The 21,592-nt window shown below is 46.1% G+C and overlaps 1 protein-coding gene across 1 annotated transcript in view; it reads left to right on the plus strand.

Annotated features, from left to right (window-relative positions):
* The first annotated feature begins 284 nt into the window (after positions 1-284).
* Positions 285-21,592, plus strand: part of SNX18 (sorting nexin 18) — a 58,889-nt gene continuing 37,581 nt past the window's right edge. The window contains exon 1 of the mRNA XM_073622417.1: positions 285-1,926. Within this exon, the coding sequence (XP_073478518.1) occupies positions 420-1,926 (1,507 nt within the window). The 5' untranslated portion in view covers positions 285-419. The remainder of the gene's footprint in view (positions 1,927-21,592) is intronic.

The raw sequence follows: 21,592 nt of genomic DNA on the forward strand, positions 1-21,592 counted from the left end.
AGGTAGATCAGTGATGGAAGGAGGGATGGGGTGGAGTGTTAGCTCCTGGGACAAGGTATACGAGTAATGAAGACGTGTTATGTGGCAGTAGAGGGAGTTGGGAATGATGTGATGGAGGATGTGGCGGTCCCCGGTCTGTAGATGATCGGGGATGGAGGAGGGATTCCCGGTACAGTGATGGAGGGGGTGGAGTGATGTCCCCGGTGTAGGGGGAGGGGAGGTTCCGGGGAGGCGGTAGCGGAGTCCCGTCCAGTGTACGTCCCGGATGGGAGGGGGATGTGTCGGGGAGGTGTCCCGGGGAGGAGTCGGGGTCACAGTGGTGGGTTTGTTTCCTCCGGTCACATTCGGCTCCGTGTCCGTCCAGTGTCCAGCCGCCCGTTCCGGGTGTCCCCCTTCCTTCCCTCTCTCTCTCTCCCAGCATGGCCCTGATGAGAGCCCGCGCTCTGTACGACTTCCGGGCGGAGAACCCGGGTGAGGTGTCTCTGAGGGAGTCGGAGGTGCTGAGCCTGTGCAGCGATCAGGACATCGAGGGCTGGCTGGAAGGAGTGAACAGCCGGGGGGAGCGGGGACTCTTCCCGGCCTCGTATGTGGAGATCGTCCGGGGAGAAGCGCTCAGTCCTCCGCCTCCTCCTCCTCCTACCGACACCCGCTATGCCAACCTCCCCCCGGGGGGGTACGAGCCGGCTCAGCCTCCTCCCCCCACTTACCGGGGACAGGAGTCCTTCCAGGGGTACCCCCGTCCCACCGCCCTGCCCTACCAGCACAGCCAGCCCAGCGATGACGATTGGGACGACGAATGGGACGACAGCAGTTCCACCGCCGCCGACGAGCCCGGTGGCACCCCGACCCCCGGTTTCTATGGAGGCGGTTTCCACGACTACGAGAGCAGCCGTTACCGCATGTCCACCCGTTCTGAGATGCCCCCAGGCTCCTACAACACCACCAGCTCTACCGCCTCCTCCGCCGCCAAGGGAACCGCCACCGTCAGCCGTAACCTCAACCGTTTTTCCGCCTTCGTCAAGAGCGGCGGTGAGGCATTCGTTCTTGGCGAGGCGGCAGGCTTCGTGAGAGATGGCGACAAGCTCTGTGTGGCCCATGGTTCGAATGGGCCAGAATGGCAAGAGAACCCCTACCCGTTCCATTGTTCCATCGATGAGCCCACCAAGCAGACCAAGTTCAAGGGGATGAAAAGCTACATCTCATACCGCCTGCTACCCAGCCATACTAACCAGCAAGTCCACCGCCGGTACAAACACTTTGACTGGCTCTACGCTCGGCTACTGGAGAAGTTTCCCGTCATCTCCGTGCCACGCATCCCCGAGAAACAAGCCACCGGCCGATTCGAGGAGGACTTCATCTCCAAGCGCAGGAAAGGCCTGGTGTGGTGGATGGACCACATGTGTAGCCATCCAGTGCTGGCTCGCTGCGATGCCTTTCAGCATTTCCTCACCTGCTCGGACGAGAAGGCCTGGAAACAGGGCAAGAGGAAGTGTGAGAAGGATGAGATGGTGGGGGCCAACTTTTTCCTCACCCTCACCACCATGCCTGGATCCCCAGTGTTGGAGCCCCAAGAGGTTGACGGAAAACTGGACGCTTTCAAGGCATTCGCCAAGAGGATGGATGAAAGCGTGCTTCTGCTCAACCAAACCGCTGGAGAGTTTGCCCGTAAGCAAGCTACAGGCTTCAAGAAGGAGTACCAGAAAGTTGGACTGGCTTTTAAAGGTTTGGGCCAAGCCTTTGAGATTGACCAACAGCCCTTTTCAGCCGGTCTGAATAAGGCGATGTCCTTCACGGCGGATGCCTACGATAAGATTGGGGAGATGTTTGCTGAGCAGCCCCGTCAGGACCTGGATCCAATTATGGACTTACTGGCAGTCTACCAGGGTCACCTGGCCAACTTCCCGGATATCATCCACGTTCAGAGAGGTAACCATGCTTTCCTGTTTTGTCTATGTTGTGCTTTCTGCAAATATTTTTATTTTAGCAGATATTTGTAAGTCAATTCGGAAAAAAACTTATATCTGTAGTCTGGCCAACCTTGTGCATTAAACCTCTTCTCAGAGGAAAGTAACACATACTTCAGATTTTAGGTTCATCACGATACGTCTTTCTTCACCACTTTCCTGGCAGGATTCATTAGTGGGAGGAATAATTTTACAATTGAAAAATAGCAGTAGAGATGTTATTGGATTTTTACAGTAAACCTTTCCTTTCTTGGGGGGGGGGGGGAGTGTCAGGCTTATGTATCCTTATCAAGTGCACTGGAAGCCTCTGATCCAGGGGTTCTCAACCAGGGTTCCTCCAGAGGTTGCTAGGGGTCCCTGGAGCAATATCTGCCTCTAAGATGAGTTCCCACTAAGCATGAGCTCCGGCGTGTTCGCATGCTGCACGTGCCGAGCCCGCCAGGAACTCGGCACTGCACAGCGCTAATCACAAGCAGTGAGACATTTCCCGATGTGCGGCTGCAGAGATCGGGAAATGTCTCACTGCCTGTGATTAGCGCAGCGCATTGCTGACTTCCTGGCGGGCTTGGCACGTGCAGCATGCGAACACGCCGGAGCTCATACTTAGTTCCCACTGACACTATTGATCTCTTTAGCTATCTGTAAGGGGTTAATTCTTTCCAAAGGCCACAAATATAAGGACTATTCTTCCCATTGACCATCGCACTAATGTATCATGAGTTGTAGATAGTCACTTTTAGCAGGGGTTCCCTGAGACCAGAAGGTTACTTTAAGGGTTATGTGTTGAGACATGCTGCTCTAATCCAACCTTTCTCAGTCAGAGTTCCATTGAACCCTAGAGTACCTCCAGGAGTTGCTAGGAGTTCCTTCAGTAATGGACAATTTCTGCCTCTCAAATATATGTATATAGCCAGTAACTTAGGGAGTTGCAATGACCATAAATATAAGTCTTCCCTTTGACAATAATGTACTGTGAGCTGCACACAGCGTAATTATTAGCAAGAGTTCTTTGAGACTAGAACAGTGGTCTTCAAACTGTAGCTTGTGGGCCTTTGCTTCCATTTATCCAGCCCTTGGGGCACTACTTCTATCAGTGACATCAACAATGTGGCACTATTTCCCCCAGTGGCACCAATGATGGGGCATTATTCCTTCCACTGACACCAACGATGTTGCACTTCTACCGACAAAGATGGGGCACTACGTCTCCCAGTGACACCAATGATGGGGAGCTACTCCTCCCAGTGACACCAGTGATGGGGAGCTACTCCACGCAGTGACACCAGTGATGGGGAGCTACTCCACGCAGTGACACCAGTGATGGGGAGCTACTCCACGCAGTGACACCAGTGATGGGGAGCTACTCCACGCAGTGACACCAGTGATGGGAAGCTACTCCTCCCAGTGACACCAGTGATGGGGAGCTACTCCTCCCAGTGACACCAGTGATGGGGAGCTACTCCTCCCAGTGACACCAGTGATGGGGAGCTACTCCTCCCAGTGACACCAGTGATGGGGAGCTACTCCTCCCAGTGACACCAGTGATGGGGAGCTACTCCTCCCAGTGACACCAGTGATGGGGAGCTACTCCTCCCAGTGACACCAGTGATGTGGCGGCTATGTCCCCCAGAGACGCCAACGATGTGGCGGCTATGTCCCCCAGAGACGCCAACGATGTGGCGGCTATGTCCCCCAGAGACGCCAACGATGTGGCGGCTATGTCCCCCCAGTGCCGCCAACGATGTGGCGGCTATGTCCCCCCAGTGCCGCCAACGATGTGGCGGCTATGTCCCCCCAGTGCCGCCAACGATGTGGCGGCTATGTCCCCCCAGTGCCGCCAACGATGTGGCGGCTATGTCCCCCCAGTGCCGCCAACGATGTGGCGGCTATGTCCCCCCAGTGCCGCCAACGATGTGGCGGCTATGTCCCCCCAGTGCCGCCAACGATGGGGCACTATGCCTCTCACTACCCACTTTATTTTCACCTGGTGATCTGGCCAGTAAGTTTATTAGTTTTCAACTTTTTTTTAATAGTACAAACTGTCCTGAAAAAGTGGCAGTTGGAGGGTGAGACAAACCATTTACTACTGACAGGGGTGCTTACAATGTTCAGCTTTTATTCATTTATGTAAAACCTTTATCCCAAAAGGGGGGAAAAAAAACTTGCTCTAACTGCCTATAAAGTGTTAAGCTGGCCATAGACGGATCGAATTTCAGCTGGTTCAGCAGGAATGGGTGAATTGTGATCCATCTATGGGCAGGCTGATTGTGCTGCCTGAAGTCGATCTATTTCAGTACAACCAGCCTGTCTGTTTATATGTGTATTATCATGGCTGCTGGCTATAGTCGGGGCAGCAGTGATCTTTGAATTCTGACGGCTGGGAAATCTCCCGCTGTCTGAATACAATAGTGCAGTGGGAGGGATTTCCCTATCAACACTGACTGTGTTGATCAAGTGATTTGAATAATGTTTTGCCTGCCTTAGTTGAGCTTCGGCTTTAGTTTATTAGTGAAGTCTATCTGAATCTGCTAGTCCATCTAACAATCCCCTCTCCCTAGGGTGACAGTACTGCTATCCAAGCATGGCTACATCTCCCCTGCATTGAGTGGAGACAGCCCAGGGCTTGGTTTATACAGTTGGAGGGTGTTGGGCTATGTTTTTACTGCCCCTCTTAAGCTGCAAAGGCAGCCGAATGGGGTTGTACAAATGCCATGGCTATGATGAAGACATGGCAAAACCTATCAGCCCTGCCCCATTTGGTGGTACTGCCGCAAAAGGCAACCCATGCAGGAGAATGGGCCGCAACGCAACCTTGAGTCAAACGCTAGACTTGTGGTGTGGTATTCCCATTCAGCTGTCAAAAGGCAGCATTGCCACTGGGAATGCATGGCAGCTAGGCTTGTGCCGCTCAGTGAAAAGCAATGCAATGTGGATCACTCTTCAAAGAGTGACAGGTGTTAACAAACGCAAAGACAAAATGTTTGTTACCAGCCAGATCAACAGGTGAAAATACACTTAAAAAAAAAAGCCTTAAAAATAAGGAAAACGAATGCAGCCACTGCATCTAAAGATTGGTAAGCTGCAACATACTGCTTTATGTCCAGTGCAAATTTCTCCTGAGTTTTCACATGTTCGGCAGTTCAGCTACGATTTTTAGATGCGGTTTAGATGAATTTTTTTGGAGCTGGGTCCACTGGTGTCTTTTAACATTAGCTGGTTGTTAAGGAGCAGGCCAGGAAGCATAAACTTTGTCTTTAATGACATGTATAGGAGGTGATCTGGGTTAGGTAGATTGGGTAACAATCGTTCCACATCTGTCAGTGGAGGGGTCTTGTGTCTTAATTGGGTGATTCCAGGGTTATGAAATGATTGACATATTGCCTAATATTGTTAGTGTTTCTCAACACTTTTTCCAGTAAAGGCACCCTTTAAAATTATTATTATACAGGATTTATATAGTGCCAACAGTTAAATTCTGCACAATCTCAAGGCACCCCATTCTGAAATGTAAAAAAAAAAAAGGAAACTAATATTTTCACATAATGGAGCAATATCCACACATGTAGGACACCCAACATTAGAGATGATTTATTCTTCTAAAGCAGGGATCTCCAAACTTTCGAAACAAAGGACCAGTTTACTGCCCTTCAAATATTAGAGGGGGCTTGAACGGTGACCAGTGGACGTAGAAAATGCCCTGGCATTGGTGGGAGTAAACAACTCCATAGGCTTGGTGGTCAGTGGGAGTAAAGAAATGATATCATTGGTGTCGGTGGAAGGACTAGCGCCCCGCATAGTTGGAAGGACTAGCGCCCCAAAGGCAAGCAAAGTTTTGAGATCCCTGTTCGAAAGCAAACACACCTTTGCACACTGGTACTGACTAGTATTCCAGTGTTTCTTTTCTCTCTGCCTCACTCAGCTAATGTGACCCCAGTGATGGCGGAGAGGAGCAAGGGAGGAACAAACAAGGATGTTCTGCAGGCGCCCAACCGTCCTTATCAACCGATGATGTCATTGGTTGTTGGGATGCTGGCGGCTTGAAGGTTATAATGGTGCACAATGAAAACTTGTGGCTTTGTGTAAAAGGTGGCTTCATCCACCCGCTGGCTTGTATACAGTTTTTGGGCAACTTTTAGGCATTTTTCCAAGGCTCCCCTAAATAAATCTGAAGACACCCTGGTTGAAAAAGGCTGGGATTATCTATTGTACATTGGCTACTCTGTTTTGTTTACACTCATCTGAACAAATGTATTTAACCATTACACAGAGCAGGTATGTATGGGAATGTATGTTTTGCTCAGCACTATTTTGCACACACTCACGTAGGTGAGATGCACATCCTATGTACCGGGTGCTGGAGACTACCAGACTTCAGTCCTCCAGTCAACGGGCTTATAACACCGATTTCTTTGGCAATGACTATATTTATTATAGACACTTGTATAGTGCTGTCAATTTACACAGCATTTTACACATATATATTGTACATTTACATCAGTCCCTGCCCTCAAGGAGCTTATATTCTAAGGTCCCTAGCTCATTGTGTGGCTGTCCTCATTCGCCAGAAGTTGAAAGGAAAATGTTGAAAATTTTTTCTTAATCAGCAGCTGATTGGGTGGGTGCTGCTGACAGAATAGAATGTCCCAGGGGAAGGAGTGATTAAACATAAAACCAATGGTGTATAGCCAGTCTAACACACCTATGATCACCTACCACTCCAAAATACCCTCACGCTTAACATAGAGGGCACCCATGCTGTATTATTGGAGCACTAAGCTACCACTTATTGCTTCCTCCTGAGACACGGAAGGAATGAGCCTGGCCACTAGTGATGATGTTATGTAGAATGGGTGAATGCCCCAAGGCTTCTATATCCTCCTGAGCAGTTGATCCTCAGTCCTGGGCACCATGGGCTTCACCATTATGGAGCAGGAAACCAGATCTATATTACATTATTAAAACAATGTAATCTAAATTGAATCTGAATTGAACGGAAGGCAAGTTAGGCCTCACTGGTGGTGTCTGGCAGCGGATCCGCCCACTTAGCAGGGAATCTCTCCATTGATCCTCACTGAGCAGGTGGATGACAGGTCCGTGGCTGCTCTACTGATGCAGAGTGGACACAGACACCTCTCGCTGTCCTCTATGGGCTGACTGATAGAAATGGACCAGAAACTGTCATCTGATCCACCAGACAGACACATGTCCGCTGTCATCTGTCGCTCCATAGAGAGCAATGGATGGTGTGATCGTATGTAACAACTCACCCTAGCTCCACCGCACTATGAAGGAATAGAGAGCTGAGTGTTGGTGCTCCAGGCTAGAACGTCCAAACCACTTCAAATATGTAAAGAAAGCCGGCACACAAAAGCTTCTTCTTTGCAAACTTTTATTCCAGCACTGACCGCAATTGCAACAGGACAAACCAAAAACGTTAGTTTGTCATGTTGCAATTGCTGTCAGTGCTGAAATAAACGTTTGCAGAGAAGCTTTTGTGTGCCGGCTTTCTTAAGATGGTCTGCGTGAAAAACTGACGGGCTGGCACGATTGGTCCGACAGTGTGAGAGGGGCCTCATGCTTATTTTATTTATTTTTTTTTAGCAAATTGCACATTAACTGGATAATAGAAGCGAAGTGTGTGTGTGGCCACCACAAGACTATCTGTGAGGTCGGACAGTGACCCGTCAACCTTCCATGCCATCCAACAACACAGCTGGCAAGGAGATGGTTGTTCTGGCACATGGCACTTTTCTCCATCTCTAAGCACTTGCCTGAGACAAGTGTGTTACCGTGAATGCAGGGAAGGGAGACTTGTCCCTGAAATGTTGCAGACAGGCGGGCATGTGCTTGGGAAATTGGCATCTGTCAAAACAGCCAGCTCTTTGCCAGCTGCGTTGTCGGATGGCTGTGGAGGGAGGAGGGGTGCTTTCGACGATATATAGTTTTATATTAAATGTAACTTACAGTATGATTTGATTTTTTTTTTTTTTTTTTTATATTGATGGGAATAATATTAGATTTTTGGACTAGACTTGTATGGTTTGAGATTTGAAATGATTAACTCTTGAGGTCTCCCTGAGAGAGAGATGCATACATTATATGTATTCTCCACTCAGTTTGCGCACGGCAGAAAGTATATATTTTTCACCGCTGTTACAAATCCTAAAAATGAAGAGGCCCTTCCTCCATTTAGATGAGTGAAGCTATGCAAATGATTTCTGGCCAGCTAGGTATCCAGTCCCAGCACAGGTACATCATAATGACATGAACTCTTCTTGTTGCATCAGTTACCCAGTTTCCTTTTGTTAGCCTGGGCAAATTACTTCCCTTTTAAGATCAGTGTGACGCTGGTTCCAGTTACTATATTACTAATATAAAATAGCTCCTCTATGTGGTATTTGTATCTAAAGTGTGGCATATAACCCCACCCAACTTTCAGTTTAAATCAGCAAAATACATTCCATGTGCATCAAAGCAGATGCTGTGCAATGTCTTAGTTTGTTTTTATTTTATTTATTTTTTAATTTTTTTGAAGCAGCCACATCCTGAGTAGAAAAGCCTATGTCCTACCAGCATGCTGCAGAGATAACTCTGCTCTCTGTATGGAAACAGTAGTATCTATGCAGAGATCCAGAACACTTACTGCTGAGCTCTATTCAGCAGGGGGCATGATCCTTGCCAATTGGAGAGCTCTAGCCAAGGTGGGGGCATAAAAATATGAATTTGCCCTGTGACTTTAAATGAGGTGCAACACACACAGCCACTAAATACATAGTAGGCATGGTTAACAATTTATTAATGAATAAATACAATTCTCGTCACATTACTTAGAACACAGATGACATTCCGGCCAAAAGGTTTTATCGGTATTCGGCCAGTGGTGCCGATAATGGCACTGAAAACGCACCGCGATTTTACTGCGATATTGGGCCGATGTTACCATGCTTTGTTTATGGGGTTTTTCATAGGTCATGTGACTCAAAAATCGCATCAAAAACATAACACGGGTGCGCTAATGATGCGTTCTTGCTGCATTTTTAATGCATTTGAACTGGGAGGTCGTCTTCTTTTCTTTTTTTTTTTCTTTTTTTTTTTTTTTGTGCTGGGTTTTTTTTAAGCAGAACTCTGGGATTTAACCCCCCCCCCCCCCCCACAAGAAACAGTTATTGCTTTGTGAAATTTCTTACCGTTTAATAGATATGACTGAATTTTCAAGAATACAGTTTTGTGATTAAAAAAAATGCAGCCTGTATTCTGGCAAGGAGGAGGTGTTAGAACAGGGATTGCATCATATGTCTTCTCTCTCTCTTTAACTGTAATCAGCCTACATTTCCCATGAATCCTTGGGATGGGAGGGAACATGGGCGGGTACACTAGGCCTGTACATGTAAATGTGAACTCGTCCACTTCAACATAAATCACACCCCTCATTCTGCAGCCAGCAAGCCATACATAACACACAGTATGATGGGGTACAGCCTTAGAAATGCAAACCAGTGCCACCAGAGCCGAATGTCAGTCCCACCAGTGCAAAGGGGAGATACCCTTTTAATCTGCAAAATACATTCTAGGAGCACCTCCACGCCGCCTGCTATCTCCGTGCAGAGCGGGGATTATTATCAGTAATCAGTTGTATGACACAGCGGGGATCTCCCACTGACAGGTATAGTATACGAGAAAATAGATTGCTGATGCCCGCCTCCCACCATTATGATTGACAGCGCACTGTGCCAATAACGGCACAATTGGCACAGTGCACTGTCAATCATAATGGCGGGAGGCGGGGCATCAGCAATCTATGTTCTCGTATACTATACCTGACACAGTGGGAGATCCCTGACATTTGGCACTAGTGGAGTGGAGGGGCGGACCACCAGGCAGGGAGGAGAGAGGAGGAGGACACCATGGTTGGCACAGACCGGGGGGCTGGGAGACAAGGGGGCGTGTCAGACCGCTGACTGAGCTGAGGACAGGGATAGAAGCCAGCGGTTTTACAAACAGGATGCCACCAGGCAATAACGTTTTTTCAGCAAGTTCAGCAGCCTATTAGAGAGGAACTACAGAGCTCAGAAGAACATGGATGGCAAAGTTGGTGAAGGTAGAAGATCAGCAACAAGGACATGTAAAAAAAAATTTTGGCCGGAGTTATGCTTTAACTGAACAAAAATGTAGCAAGCAGGATTTTTAACACCACAATGTAATCTCAACCGACCAGTGTGAAGACATACATGGAATTTAAAGGGATACATTTTTTTTCTTGCGCTAAAGGTGCCAATAATGGCCGACGATCAATTCATATTCATTTAAATTGATGATATTAATTAAAAAGTTGAATATAATATTCTATATAAATATTTTTTAAAAACTCATTTTCGGCCAAGTGCATTTTTGGTTTCAGCACCAACATTTTCATTCGGTGCACCTCCTAGAACTTGGTGGCTGTGTGTGTTGCACCTCATTTAAAGTCTCAGGGCTAACTCATGTTTTTATGGATATATTAGGGATGGAGGTGTACTACTGGGGGCACCAAACCACTTATTTTATTTTTTGCTTTTAGGCATGTCGGACCTCTGCAGAAAGACCACTGCTTCCATACAGAGAGCAGTGGTCACGTGGCCTTACTTTATGTTTCTATGCAGACACAGGGTTGTTCCTTACTTTTGCCTGGGGTTTCAAAAAGCAAACTTATTCGAGATATCCTGTTCAGACTGAAGTAGTATTGTGGCTCTGTACATATTCTTTTTATTAGGAAACCAAAGGAATTGGTGTGGTTGTTCCTATGATATTGTTTCATGCATCTCCCTAATAAGAATTTCTTGTGGCTGTTTTGGTGGTGACAAAGTGAGTCGGCACTCTTATTAAAGTAGACGATTTGTGTCTACATCACAGCTTGGCCTATGAAAGGGGTGCTGGCTGTGCAGGGATAGGTAAGGAATGGCTTACAGATCTTTTATTTCTGTGCAATTCTGTATAAAGGGGAATGGTGAGTGTGTTCTTCATTACACACAGCCTCTCCCTCCTTGGCTATGTATGCTGAGGATGAAGATAAAGGGACACACCACACTCCTCTCCCCACCTCTTCCACTCCTTCATACACATATACTGTATACTGTAGCGTGGCAGAGAACAGCTTGTACAGTATAGTAGAGACAAGTGCTGCTGGCTCACTCTGTCCTCTCCAAAAAGGAAGAGCTACAACAGCCGCTGTTTGACATAATGCAAGCCGCTAGGATTGTGCCACTTCATAGCCAAGAATGGTAAAAATCAAATATTCAGAAGTCAAATTTTACAATTAATTGAAGTGCCATCAGCCATCCCAATAAACGGAGACCGTTATACAGACACTTAACTTGTCATGGAGGTAAAAGCTGGAAAGCTGACAATTTTCCGATAGCTAGAGCCAGGAAGCTTAATAGAATCCTACGTAAAGATTTTACCAACACATTGTACAAGGCGTATTAACCACTTCAATACTGGGCACTCACCCCCCCCCCTTCCTGCCCAGGCCAATTTTCAGCTTTCAGCTCTGTCACACTTTGAATGAAAATTGCGTGGTCATGCAACACTGTACCCAAACCAATTTTTTATCATTTTGTTCCCACAAATGGAGCTTTCTTTTTGGGATTTTTATTTTTTGCTAAACAAATAAAAAAAGACCAAAAAGAAAAAAGTTTTTCTTTTTCTGTTATAAAATTTTGTGAATAAGTAAGTTTTTTTTTTCTCCTTCACTGATGGGCACTGATGAGGTGGCACCAATGAGTTGGCACTGATAGGTGGCACTGATATGCAGCACTGATATGCAGCACTGATGGGCATTCATAGGCAACACTGGGCACTGAAAGGCGGCACTGTGTACTTATGGGTGGCATTGATGGACACTGATAGATGGCACTGGCAGGCATTACCACTCATATGGGTGCTGATTGGCATCATTTATGAGCACTGATTGGCAACACTGTTGGTCATGGGTGGCATACCTGGTGTTCATCAGTTGTGGGTTGTCCTGGTGACATCCTTGGTGGTCCGGGGGGAGGGGGTGGGCTGCGCTGATAATCAGAGCAGACCCACCTTGTCAGGAGAGCAGCCAATCGGCACTCCTCTAGTTGCGCCTCTCAGATGTGATAAAGGAAAAGCCAATACACAGCTTTTCCCGTTTACACTATGATCAGCTGTGATTGGACACGGCTGATCACGTGGTAAAGAGCCTCTGTCAGAGGCTCTTTACCTAGATGGGAGTTGCAGTGTGTCAGACTGACACATAGCACCACTGATCACCACGCATGTGCCCCCACAGGCGCGCGCCAGCTTGTTATCCTGCTGGACGTCATATGACGCCCAGTCAGGATAACTGAACCACCAGCCGGCTGTCATTCTGCTATAGGCCTGGCAGAAAGTGGTTTTAAAAAACATACCCGCATGCCTTGTTTTCCTTTGAGGGAAAATAGTATTTGATCCCCTGCTGATTTTGTACGTTTGCCCACTGACAAAGAAATGTATTATTATACAGGATTTATATAGTGCCAACAGTTTGCACAGTGCTTTACAACATGAGGGCAGACAGTACACTATCAATGCAGGAGGCATCAGAGGGCCCTGCTCGTTAGAGCTTACAATCTAGAAGGGAGGGTCAAGTGGAACAAGTGTAAGGCTGACCGCAGGTCAGCCTGTATTTGTAGAAGGAGTCAGGCTGCATAAAGCCTGCCCTCCTTTGCCTCCTTTTCCTTGTGGTCGTTGGCTCTTGTGTGAGGTCATTTCCGGCGCGTCTCTTCGGTCACTTCCGGGTTGCGGGTGCTGTGTGGAAGATGAACGGACGCTTGTTCCCCCTGCCTCGTTTCTGGCCCGGCTTACTGGGGGCTACGGTGGTCTTCTTGGAGGGTCTCGTGCGCTGTGGGCGCTGGTAAGAGGGAAGTTTCAATACGACAGCTACGAGACTGGTGGAAATTGGGAGGCGGGGCACTGGAACAGAGCAGATCTGCAGGAGGTATTCCATCACCTAGGGATGGGCCAAGCGTCCGATTGATTGTTTTGACGCCGGACAGTCCTAGCAACCAACCACTAGTGATGGCAGCAAATCAGTTGACACTCTTTTTAAGCCATGCTGTACACCACAGTATATACGGTAGTCTCTTTGCCACACTGTGCACTTTAAGCTTTACTGGACAACCACTGATACCACTGATAAACTGAGAATAGAAATAGAAAAAACATCATCTTTGTTGTTGTTTTTTTATGGTGTACTGTATGTATCAGCAATACACCTGTTGGGAGGTTCGGGGATGCCTTGGTTAGGTTGCAGCATAGGTATGTATGGGCAGGGTCTCCTCCCTCCTTAGCTCCTCCCCCTGAGCTCCATGTGGTCAACAGTGTGGGTCTTCAGGGGTAATTCAGGTTATAGACATGGCACTTGCTTGTTGCCTGTCATCTCGTTATGTTCTTTGGGGGTCCTTGGCAAAATTACGGTTCTCATGCAATTTTTGTTCTCATGCAATTTACGTTTACGATTTTTTCATGCAGTTTACGATTTCTCATACAATTTATGGTTACGATTTTCTCAGGCAAGTTACGGTGTTCTCATGCTAATTCACGTTTTCCCGTGTTTCTCACGTTTTCCCGTGTTTCTCACGTTTTCCCGTGTTTCTCACGTTTCCCGTGTTTCTCACGTTTCCCATGTTGCTCTTTCATGTCATTGCATTTCGTTTGCTGCATTTCCGTTAGCTAGTGCTTACATTCAGGATCTGTCACGTCTACAGATCCATACAGGCTGAGGTTTAGTTTTTTATTGATTGTTGTCACACAATCCTCTCGCCTGTAGACCATACGTCATATGTCCACTTCACCATTACATCTTTACTACTACCCACCACAGTCTGTGGGGACCTTATCCCTGAGTGTTCGTTTTTAATTTCCTGACTTGGCGCTGCAGGTTGCTCGGGCTCGCTTACTACATACAGTAGGGTGGTGTTGTCATTAGGTTTATATTCATGCGCTGTTGGTCTTGTCATTTCTAAACCCACATTCTCATACTTGTCAGGTACTAGGGGTGTTGTTAGGTCATGGGCTGGTAGTCTGTAAGGTTCTCTGGTCGTTTTCACACAGCTGGGTTGTCCATGTTCTTCCACTGCAGGTTACCCATCACGTCTATGGGTTTAACAGATTGAGGTGATCGTTTTTAATTGGCTTGTTCGGTGGCAAGTCTCCTCATTTGTTCTTACGCTGTTTACATATTTCGTGCAAACTCATGTTTCTCATGCAATTTAGGTTTCTCATGCAATTTAGGTTTCTCATGCAATTTATTGTTTCTATGTCAACTCTCGTTTTCCCAGATTTCTCATGTTTTCTCATGTTACTCTCGTTTCTCATGTTGTTCATCAATTCACGTTCTCGTGCAACCGGCGTTTTTCCATGCAGTTGGCGGTTTTCTTGCTGCCTTGGCTCTCATGCTGCTCACATTTTCGTCAGCTCGCGCTATGCATGTTACTCGTTCCTTCACACAGCTTACATTCCTGTAACAGGTTTCTCAGTCGGCTCACATTTCTCTCGCAGGTTATGTTGCTGACCCAGTCGTGTGTCATTTCCACTCATTTCTTGGTTGCTATTTTCATCATTTTGCTGGGTACCGTTCATATGTTTTGTCCTCACGGTTGAGTTGGTCATCGTGGGCAGCAGCAATTCTTCTTCTCATCCGGGTTACATTCTTTATATCTCGGTTTCTGTTTCATAAATTTACATCTTACCATGTACTGCAGCACCCGGACACGTTTTTCAGGTTGCAAATTCCGGTTATGCAGGTCATGTCTCAAGCAGCGGATATTGGGGACTTCGCTTCTCCTCCTTCTCCAGCTGGTGGGGTCGGAGCATGGTAGCTCACCCTCTCTCAGAACCTGGACCGTCCCAAGGCTTCATATTTTCACTTAGATAGCTTCTACGTTTTGACCTGATGGCAGTTTTTCAACGTAGTGAATTGCTTTCCCGGCTTTGGCCTTGGAAAGCCCAGCTCTTAGGTTACTGTTCCCTTGCGCGTCGAGTGTGAGTGCGGAGCAGCTTACCCGATGAACTGCGGTTTCTTCCCTGGCCCATATGCACACTACCTTTTTAATTTTCTAGCTACGTCCGGCCAGGAGTAGCAATGGTATGGATCTATTGGTAAATCAGACTATTGCAGCTCCAGCAGCTTCTACGGGCTCAGGGGCTTTAGTGGATTCCGGAACCTTTCTCGGTGCCTAGGCCGTTACCAGTAGGCCCAGGTCTCGGACGCAGATGCTGGCGTCACGCCTTTTCTTCGGTTTCCAGCTTTTGTGATGGATTGGGTTTTTATTTGGCTGATGCAGCAGCCTTGATCGTAAGTTTTTTTACTTTGAATACCAGGAAGGCGCATGACACTGCTTGGGATGTTTTCCAGGCTTTCCGGTCAAGGTTTCCTAGTCCTGACGGTTAACATCCAGTTCCTATTTGATTTTCTGTGTTTTGCCTCTTCCAACTCATTGGCCCACAGTGCTATTGGGGCGTATCTGGCTGAGACTCAGCATTTCATGTTGTTGGAAGACCCCGACAGGTCTTTCTTTCTTTTCTGCGCACTCTATTTAAGCCATCCTCAGGGATCCTGAAGATTAGCCCTCCTGCTGTGCTCTGCAGGCTTCCCATCGTGGGTCATATTTTCGTGACGTATCTGTCATGCTCACAAGGTCTCCTTTTGCGTTGGTTACCAGCTTGGTGCTCAAGGCTGCGCTGTAGCTGGCCTTTTGTGGGTCCTGAGGCCAGGGGAGTTGCTCTTCTGGCCCAGGGTCTCGCTTACTTTTGGCCAATCAACTGGTTTGCACCCCGGCCTTTTCTGTTACATCTGCATGCTCGCAAGATGCTGCAATCGGGAGGCGGCACTGTCATCAGGTTCATGGAGCCTGGCAAGGCATGGTGCCCGGTGTTGGTTTTAAACTAGCTCGTCAGTGCTACATCTGATAAACCCATGGATGTTCCCCTGTTGCCTTTCCTAGCGCTTCCCTCTCCGTAGCTCAAGGCATACTTCATTGCCAACCCCTTTTTTTGGCCAATCGGGGTCTGGACCCTAAAGCATACTTTGGCATTCATTCAAGAGAGGAACAACTTTTGTGACTTTGCACCAGGGGGCCTCGGCCTTTATTATTTGGGTAGGTGGAGGTCGTCTTGTTTCTTTGGGTATGTCCCAGAGCCACTTTTGAGATGCCACAAGCGTTGGTCAATCTGGTGATTGTACGTTAATTCAGTGTGTAATAAATCTGGTTGTAAAGCTTTCATACTACTGGGTTATTTTTGCCCCCTTTTAGGCATACTGACCACGTGACCCAGGCACACCTCAGGTCAATGTTCTCTGTTGCTCTTTGTTCCTTTCCTACACTATCCACAGATTGACTCCGATTACAAAAGGTAATGACTGTGGGGGATGATCAGATGGAGAAAATGAAAATATGGTTGTTATGATCGGTCTATAATTTTAATGGCAAGTTTATTTTAACAGTGAGAGAATAACAACAAGAATATCCAGAAAAATGCATTTAAAAAAAGTTATAAATTGATTTGCATTTTAATGAGTGAAATAAGTATTTTACCCCTTCGCAAAACATGGCTTAGTACTTGGTGGCAAAACCCTTGTTGCAATCAGAGGTCAGACGTTTCTTTAGTTGGCCACCAGGTTTGCACACATCTCAGGGAATTTTGTCCCACTCCTCTTTGCAGATCCTCTCCAAGTCATTAAGGTTTCGAGGCTGACGCTTGGTAACTGGAACCTTCAGCTCTCTCCACATATTTTCTATAGGATTTAGGTCTGGAGACTGGCTAGGCTACTCCAGGACCTTAATGTGCTTCTTCTTGAGTCACTCCTTTGTTGCCTTGGCTGTGTGTTCTGCGTCATTGTCATGCTGGGATAACCATCCATGACCCATTTTCAATGCCCTTACTGATAGATGGAGGTTCTCGCCCAAGATTTTGAGGGTACATGGCCCTGTCCATCGTCTCTTTAAAGCGGTGAACTTGTCCTGTCCCCTTAGCAGAAAAACACCCCCAAAGTATAATATTTCCACCTCCATGTTTGACGGGGGGGATGTGTTCTTGGGGTCATAGGCAGCATTCCTCCTCCAAACATGTTGAGTTGACGCCAAAGAACTCGACTTTGGTCTCATCTGACTACAACACTTTCACCCAGTTCTCCTTTGAATCATTCAGATGTTCATTAGCAAACTTTAGACGGGCCTGTACATGTGCTTTCTTGAGCAGGGGACCTTGCGGCAGCTGCAGGATTTCAGTTCTTCACGATGTAGTGTGTTACCAATTGTTTTCTTTGTGGCTATGGTCCCAGCTGGCTTGAGATCATTGACAAAATTCTCCCGTGTAGTTCTGGGCCGATCCCTCACCGTACTCATGATCATTGAAACTTCACGAGGTGGGATCCTGCATGGAGGCCCATACTGAGGGAGATTGACAGTTATTTTGTGTTTCTTCTATTTGCGAATAATCGCACCAACTGTTGTCACCCTCTCACCAAGCTGCTTGGCGATTGTCTTGTAGACCCATTCCAGCCTTGTTTTGGTCTACAATCTTGTACCTGACATCCTTGGACAGCTCTTTGGTCTTTACTAGAGCGCTCCTAATCTCAGCTCATTACCTGTATAGAAGACACCTGGGAGACATAAATCTTGCTGATTGATAGGGGATCTAATACTTATTTTCTCATTAAAATGCAAATCGATTTATAACTTTTTTGAAATGCGTTTTTCTGGATATTTTTTGTTATGTCTCTCACTGTTAAAATAAACCTACCATTAAAATTATAGACTCTGCATTTCTTTGTCAGTGGGCAAACATACAAACTCAGCAGGAGATCAAATACTTTTTCCCTCACTGTATGGTATGATCCTATTTGCAAAAGACATGCAGTGTGCCTTCAGCAATAAAATACGTACCTTCCCATTTGCAATCCTCTACATAATGTACACAAAGCTGTGCATGCGTTTATATTTTTACCACCGTGCCAGTTTTCTGGGATGAATGACTCCCACACAGGAGTGATGTCATCCCACAACGATCAGTTGAGACGGCCAAAGACTGGCTTCCGGAAGGAGATGGAGCTGGGGAGAAGATGCTGACGCCAGCAAGGGACCCCGTGGGCCTCAGGCCGTTTAGGAATAGGTGAATTTTCCAGACTTAAGTTCCACTTTAAATAATTAGATATACTTTATAGCTCCTACGCTGTATTATATGCTGTGCATTACATAGATTCCCCCCATTTCTTTTTTTTTTTTTTTTTTGTGTGTATACCGCTGTACATTATATAGACTGTCCGCTATATTTTATATACTGCCGTACAATATGTAGACTCTCCCCTATATTTTATATGTTGTTGTACATTATGTAGACCCTCCTGTATATTTCATATACAGCCGTACATGATGTAGACCCTCCCCTATATTTTATATACAGCTGTACAATATGTAGACTCTCCCCTATATATACTGCTGTACATGATGTAGACTCTTGCATATATCTTATATACTGCTGTACACTATATGGATTCTTGTCTATAATTTTATATATTGCTGTACATTTATGTAGACACTCCCCTAAATTTCATATATTTCTCCATATTATATAAAACGCCCCCGTATATATTTTATAGGCTGCTGTACGTTATGTAGACTCCCCCTATATTTCATATACTGTCTACATTCTGTATACCTGTTACATAGTAGGTGAGGTTGAAAAAAGACACAAGTTTATCAAGTCCAACCTATGTGTGTGATTATGTGTCAGTATTACATTACATATCCCTGTATATTGCGGTCATTCAGGTGATTATCTAATAGTTTCTTGAAGCTATCAATGCTCCCCGCTGAGACCACCGCCTGTGGAAGGGAATTCCACATCCTTGCCGCTCTTACAGTAAAGAACCCTCTACGTAGTTTAAGGTTAAACCTCTTTTCTTCTAATTGTAATGAGTGGCCACGAGTCTTATTAAACTCTCTTCTGCGAAAAAGTTTTATCCCTATTGTGGGGTCACCAGTACAGTATTTGTAAATTGAAATCATATCCCCTCTCAAGCGTCTCTTCTCCAGAGAGAATAAGTTCAGTGCTCGCAACCTTTCCTCATAACTAAGATCCTCCAGACCCTTTATTAGCTTTGTTGCCCTTCTTTGTACTCGCTCCATTTCCAGTACATCCCTCCTGAGGACTGGTGCCCAGAACTGGACAGCATACTCCAGGGGCGGCTGGACCAGAGTCTTGTAGAGCGGGAGAATTATCGTTTTATCTCTGCAGTTGATCCCCCTTTTAATGCATGCCAATATTCTGTTTGCTTTATTAGCAGCAGCTTGGCATTGCATGCCATTGCTGAGCCTATCATCTACTAGGACCCCCAGGTCCTTTTCCATCCTAGATTCCCCCAGAGGTTCTCCCCCCAGTGTATAGATTGCATTCATATTTTTGCCACCCAAATGCATTATTTTACATTTTTCTACATTGAACCTCATTTGCCATGTAGTCGCCCACCCCATTAATTTGTTCAGGTCTTTTTGCAAGATTTCCACATCCTGCGGAGAAGTTATTGCCCTGCTGTTACTCATGCACTTATCTTTTCTATCCCCAGAGTAGGCACTTTGGCCAGGCTTGTGCCTTCCTATAACCTCAAGGACACCAGGAATTCCCAGCTCTAACAATCCCATACACACTCTTTCACACGACCCTAAACCTATAAACATCATGGTGAAATAGGACATCTTATCGACTGTTATGGTTTTCTCAGCCGTCTGTCCTTCAACAGTCTTTCGCATACGTTAAATAAGTGGTTTCTGCCAAATGCATGTCTGAAAGCCATTGCTGGGACTGTGCTGGTTGACAGATGTGTGTATCCTAGAAGGTCTTTTTTCGGCAGAGCTCTTGGTGTTTGTGATATCACAGAAAGTAGGTCTCCTTTTTCACCTAATCTGGTTAGATTTGTTGGGTGTCTGTGTTTGCTCTGTAAACCATGGGATCTAGCGAGGTTTGAAGTGTCCTGAGCTGCACTGAAATCCTGCAGATTTTCATAGCAAGCATAAAGTTATTGGCCTCTCCCATGGTCTGACCTCAGCAGTGAAACTCTAGATGCCGGTCCTACAACTCTGCATCACGTGACGGCTCTTTGTGTGCTGAAAATCTGTTTTTCCTTGAACTGTCTGCTATGATTAAATTCCAGTTAGGATTGGAGGATATTAGACTGAACTGGTACTCGGCCAACAGCTCTGACTCTTGTTATTTAGAAGTTCATTTTTCTGACAAGTTTGATCATGTAAGGCCAACCATAGGTGGGTTGACCTGGTAGGTAAGCAGACTGGTATCTAATTACAGATCCTTCTGCATCCTAATACTTCATTTTTTGCGGATAGCATTGATTAATTTTTCTGTGGGAAAGAAAATTATTTATTGGTTGCCTGTCTGTTATTAGTTGGTTGCATACCAGAAAATCTCCACAAAGTTGAAGAAACAACTTAGAGTAACTCCACCTTCGCTGAGGAAAAAAAAGCAATTCCCACTGGCTGATCTATGTACAGCCGTGGCTATATGTTTTGAGAATGACACAAATATTAATTTTCACAAAGTCTGCTGCTTCAGTGTTTTTTTCAATATTTTTTCAGATGATACTATGGTATTCTGAAGCATAATTACAAGCATTTCATAAGTGTCAAAAGCTTTTATTGACAATGACATTAGGTTTATGCAAAGAGTCAATATTTGCAGTGTTGACCCTTCTTTTTCAAGACCTCTGCAATTCCCCCTAGCATGCTGTCAATCAACTTCTGGGCCACATCCTGACTGATGGCCTCCCATTCTTGCATAATCAATGCTTGGAGTTTGTCATAATTTGCAGGGTTTTTTTGTTCACCCTATTGAAGGATTGACCACAAGTTCTCAATAGGATTAAGGTCTGTGGAGTTTCCTGACCATGGACCCAAAATTTTGATGTTTTGTTCCCCAAGCCACTTGGTTATCACTTTTACCTTATGGCAAGCTACTTCATCATGCTGAGAAAGGCATTGTACCCCACCAAACTGTTCTTGAATGGTTGGGAGAAGTTTCTCTTGGATGGTTTTTGTATCATTCGTTATTTATGGCTGTGTTCTTAGGCAAAATTGTGAGTGAGCCCACTCCCTTGGCTGTGAAGAAACCCCACACATGAATGGTCTCAGGTTGCTTTACTGTTGGCATGCCACAGGACTGATGGTAGCGCTCACCTTTTCTTCTCTGGACAAGGTTTTTTTCTGGATGCCCCAAACAATCGGAAAGGGGATTCATCAGAGAAAATGACTTTACCCCAGTCCTCAGCAGTCCAATCCCTGTACCTTTTACAGAATATCAGTCTGTCCCTGAGGTTTTTCCCGGAGAGAAGTGGCTTCTTTGCTGCTCTTCTTGACACCAGGCCATCCTCCAAAAGTCTTCTCCTCACTGATGCGTGCAGATGCACTCACACCTGTCTGCTGCCATTCCTGAACAAGCTCTGCACTGGTGGTGTCCCGATTCTGAAGCTGAATCAATTGTAGGAGACAGTCCTGGCACTTGCTGGACTTGGGTGCCCTGAAGCCTTCTTTACAAATGCAGTGGCAATGTTTTTTATGGCATTAAGTTTGTCTTCA

This window comes from Aquarana catesbeiana, linkage group LG01 (genome assembly GCF_042186555.1).
Source record: "Aquarana catesbeiana isolate 2022-GZ linkage group LG01, ASM4218655v1, whole genome shotgun sequence".
NCBI classification, from domain to species: Eukaryota; Metazoa; Chordata; class Amphibia; order Anura; family Ranidae; genus Aquarana; species Aquarana catesbeiana.